Here is a 3,363-nt window from a genome sequence, read left to right on the forward strand (position 1 = left end):
CTCACAACAGGACGAGACAAGGATATTTAATAAAAATAATTGTTAAGCAAAACCATCATCTTAGTAACTTTAAAACAGGTTAGAATGAAGTAATAAATACCACTGATGGATAGAATACCTTGAAGTCATAGGCATTCTGCTCTCTTAGAACAAAAACTTGGCACTTTAGGGTGTTGTAGAGATTCACTTTGGAGAACAGTTCTTTTGGTTAATCCGTAGAAAATATTATTACACATTTTTAAAAGGAACCGGGGCTGAGAAAAGTGTCAATCAATTCTCTCCTTCTGAAGGACAAGAATCACAAAGGCTGAACAGGACCGGGTCTCAATTAGTGTTCAATTATACTCAGCGTCAAAATGTTCATCTTGTGACCCCTCCCCCCAAAGTGGTGCTGTTTTCATACATCTTTGTCTCAGCTCATCAGAATACAGATTCCAGAGTGTTCCGCCGTCAGCCCTCGAAGTCGGTCGTTTTCTGCAGCTGGGCCGAGGGACCCCCGCGGCCTGGCCACAGGAGGAGCCTGGTGGAGAGCGCGGCGTCGTCCTTTGGTGAACGTCCCTGAATCCACAGAACTTTGTGCAAAAAGTGCGGCAAGCCTCAGAAAGTGACGCAGTTCGAGAAAAGCCAAGATTCCCTGAAGGAACTGGGGAAAAGACGAAACCATCGGAAGCAGAGCGGTTGTGGTGGGCAGACAGAAGAAAGTTTTCAGAAAAAGGAAAAAAAAAACCCCAAAAAGATTGTACTGAGGCTTGACTGTGTGGAACCCAGCTGCAGGTCTAAGAGGAAGCTTGCCATGAAGAGGTTTAAGCATTTTGAACTGGGAGGAGTTAAGAAGAGAAAGGGCCAAGTGATCCAGTTCTGAATTTCATTGTTTTCGTCTTGATAGGGAAAAATCCCATCTCATTCCATTCCTTGGTTTTTGTGTTTTTTGTCTTGGAAAGGAAAAGACTTGAGAAAAAAACCAAGTCTGATACTATGTGAAGCTGCTCCCACACAGGAATAGTTTTTGAAGATGTGACTGAATGTTGTAATTTAATCATCTACTTAAATGAGATTTATGTTATAGAGAGAAAATCCAGCTGATCATTGGGGGAGGAGCCTGGAGAACTTGGTTGTTAGGACTATGGCTAACATAGTTGCTGACAGCCTGGATTCGTAGGCAGCTTGAAAGTTCGATAAATTAGGAATATAAATCAATTAAAAAATCACTAATAAAAATACAGGAAAATTTTATTCCTATTATAGACTTTCAGCAAATTAAAAGTACTTAATTCATCACTTTTAGGAGCTGCCCTGTTTGAAAAATATTAATGATTGAACTGCCTGGTCATTTATTAGTCAAACTCATTTATACCCTGTTTTCAAAGTATTAATGAAGTGACTTCCCATTTCTAGGTTGAATTCTCTGTGAACTAATCAATAGTGATTGAAATCCCTGTGAATTGAAAATTGATAAAAATTATGTTTAGGGAGAGGTAGGAATGACAGCTGGGCAAGATGTTGAAAAGTAGAGAATGTTTTTCATTTTACATAGTTTGTGTTTCATAAATACATATTAGCCTTTAAGCCCTCTCACAGGCTGAATATTTGTCTGTGTCACTCTATGTATCTTGGTACGGTGCTCAGCACTGTACCTTTCACAACTAAAGGTGCTTAATAAATGTTGAGTCTTCCTAAAAAAAAAAGAATACAGATTCCAAATCACCCATCTCCACACAGACCGTCTTTAGCTGTGAATAATACTCGACTGTCACACGGCCATTCTCTCTGCCAAATCCTGACATCTTATAGCCCCCAAAGGGCAACTCCACCGGGCTCACATTGTAATTGTTAATGTAGCACACTCCAGCTTGAAGCTCAGCTGCCACTCGGTGAGCCCGCTGGATATCCCTTGTGAAGACTCCAGCTGCCAGCCCAAAGGTGATGTCATTAGCCCTCTCAAGTACCTCAGCTTCAGTCACAAAGGGTAAAATGGACATAACTGGTCCAAAAATCTCTTCCTTTACACAGGTCATGTCATCTTTGCAATTTCTTAGTACACAAGGTTTCATGAAGTATACTTGTTTCAGCTTGGGATCATCTGGAACATACAAGTCTCCGCCACACAACACTTTAGCACCCTGACTCTTTACCTGTTCAATGAATCCAAGGACACGTTGCAGATGTGAGTGGTTGATGAGGGGGCCCATTCTTGTGTCTTCCAGAAGGGGGTCCCCAATTTTTATCTTTTGGGTTTGTTTTACAACTTTCTCTGTGAATTGATCCAGAATTTCTCTTTGCACAAATACTCTGGTGCCATTACAACAAACCTCACCCTGAGTGAGGAAGTTGGCCATCATTGCTCCATTCACAGCATTCTTGATATCACAGTCTGAGAAGATGATCAGGGGAGATTTGCCTCCAAGCTCCAGGGTGACGGGTTTGACACCTTTCGAGGCCATCTCCATGATCTTCTTGCCAGTGGGCACACTCCCAGTGAAAGAAACTTTGGCCACATTAGGATGCTGGCAAGGAAATTGGCCGGTAGCAGCTCCACCTTGCACTACATTGAAGAGTCCAGGAGGCACCCCTGCTTCAGTATAGATTTCAGCCAACAGTAATGCCGACAGGGTGGTGAAGGGAGAAGGCTTAAAGATCATGGTATTACCAGAAGCCAAAGCTGGAGCAGACTTCCAACTAGCAATCTGGAAAGGGTAGTTCCATGCTCCAATTCCAACACATATCCCCAGAGGTTCTCGTATGGTATATCCAAAGATCCACCAGGCAGCTGGACATGCTCACCTGCCATAGAAGAAGCCAAGCCTCAAAAGTACTCTAAGCATTGCCAAGAAGTATCAACATCTAATCGAGCCTCAAAAATAGATTTTCCATTGTTGATGGTCTCCACAGACGCTATTTCATCCTTCCGTTCCCTAATTATCCTGGCAGCTTCTAGAAGGATTCGGGAACGCTCCATGCCTGACTTTTTCCTCTATATTTTAAAAGCAACTTTTGCACTCTGAACTGCCAAATCGATTTCCTTCTCTCCAGAGCAAGGGAAAGTAGCTATTACTCGGCCCGTGGCCGGCTCCAAGGCCTCCTCGGACCCGGCACCATCGGCGGGCTGCACCCGGCTCCCGCCGCGGTAATTGAGGGGCTTCGACACGGAGAAGCTGCCGTGTTCGTGGCGGCACGGGCGGGCGGCAGGAGCCCCTTTTCTTTCTTATCATGATATTTTTGGGATAGTAACAATGGGCTTGTTGAAATAAAAGGTGCAATCAGTTCTGTAATCATTATTACAATTGCTATAGGGCTCTTCAAAATGTTTGTATCTCTCTACAAGCCTCTAAAGGCTAATGTAAAATGTAAAGGGCAGCTAGGTGG

The 3,363-nt window shown here is 43.4% G+C and overlaps 1 protein-coding gene and 1 pseudogene across 1 annotated transcript; one reads left to right on the forward strand and one right to left on the reverse strand.

Annotated features, from left to right (window-relative positions):
- Positions 1 to 562: 562 nt before the first annotated feature.
- Positions 563 to 1,000, forward strand: LOC141506557 (large ribosomal subunit protein eL42-like; the record flags this gene model as incomplete). The annotated part of the gene is made up of 1 exon (XM_074213428.1): positions 563 to 1,000. A coding segment is annotated over one exon (300 nt), but the record flags the coding sequence as incomplete, so codon positions are not given.
- Positions 1,001 to 1,673: 673 nt separating this feature from the next.
- Positions 1,674 to 3,104, reverse strand: LOC141506564 (4-trimethylaminobutyraldehyde dehydrogenase pseudogene; annotated as a pseudogene).
- Between the last annotated feature and the right edge of the window lie 259 nt (positions 3,105 to 3,363).

The sequence above is a fragment of the Macrotis lagotis genome, chromosome 1 (assembly GCF_037893015.1).
Source record: "Macrotis lagotis isolate mMagLag1 chromosome 1, bilby.v1.9.chrom.fasta, whole genome shotgun sequence".
Classification (NCBI taxonomy): domain Eukaryota; kingdom Metazoa; phylum Chordata; class Mammalia; order Peramelemorphia; family Peramelidae; genus Macrotis; species Macrotis lagotis.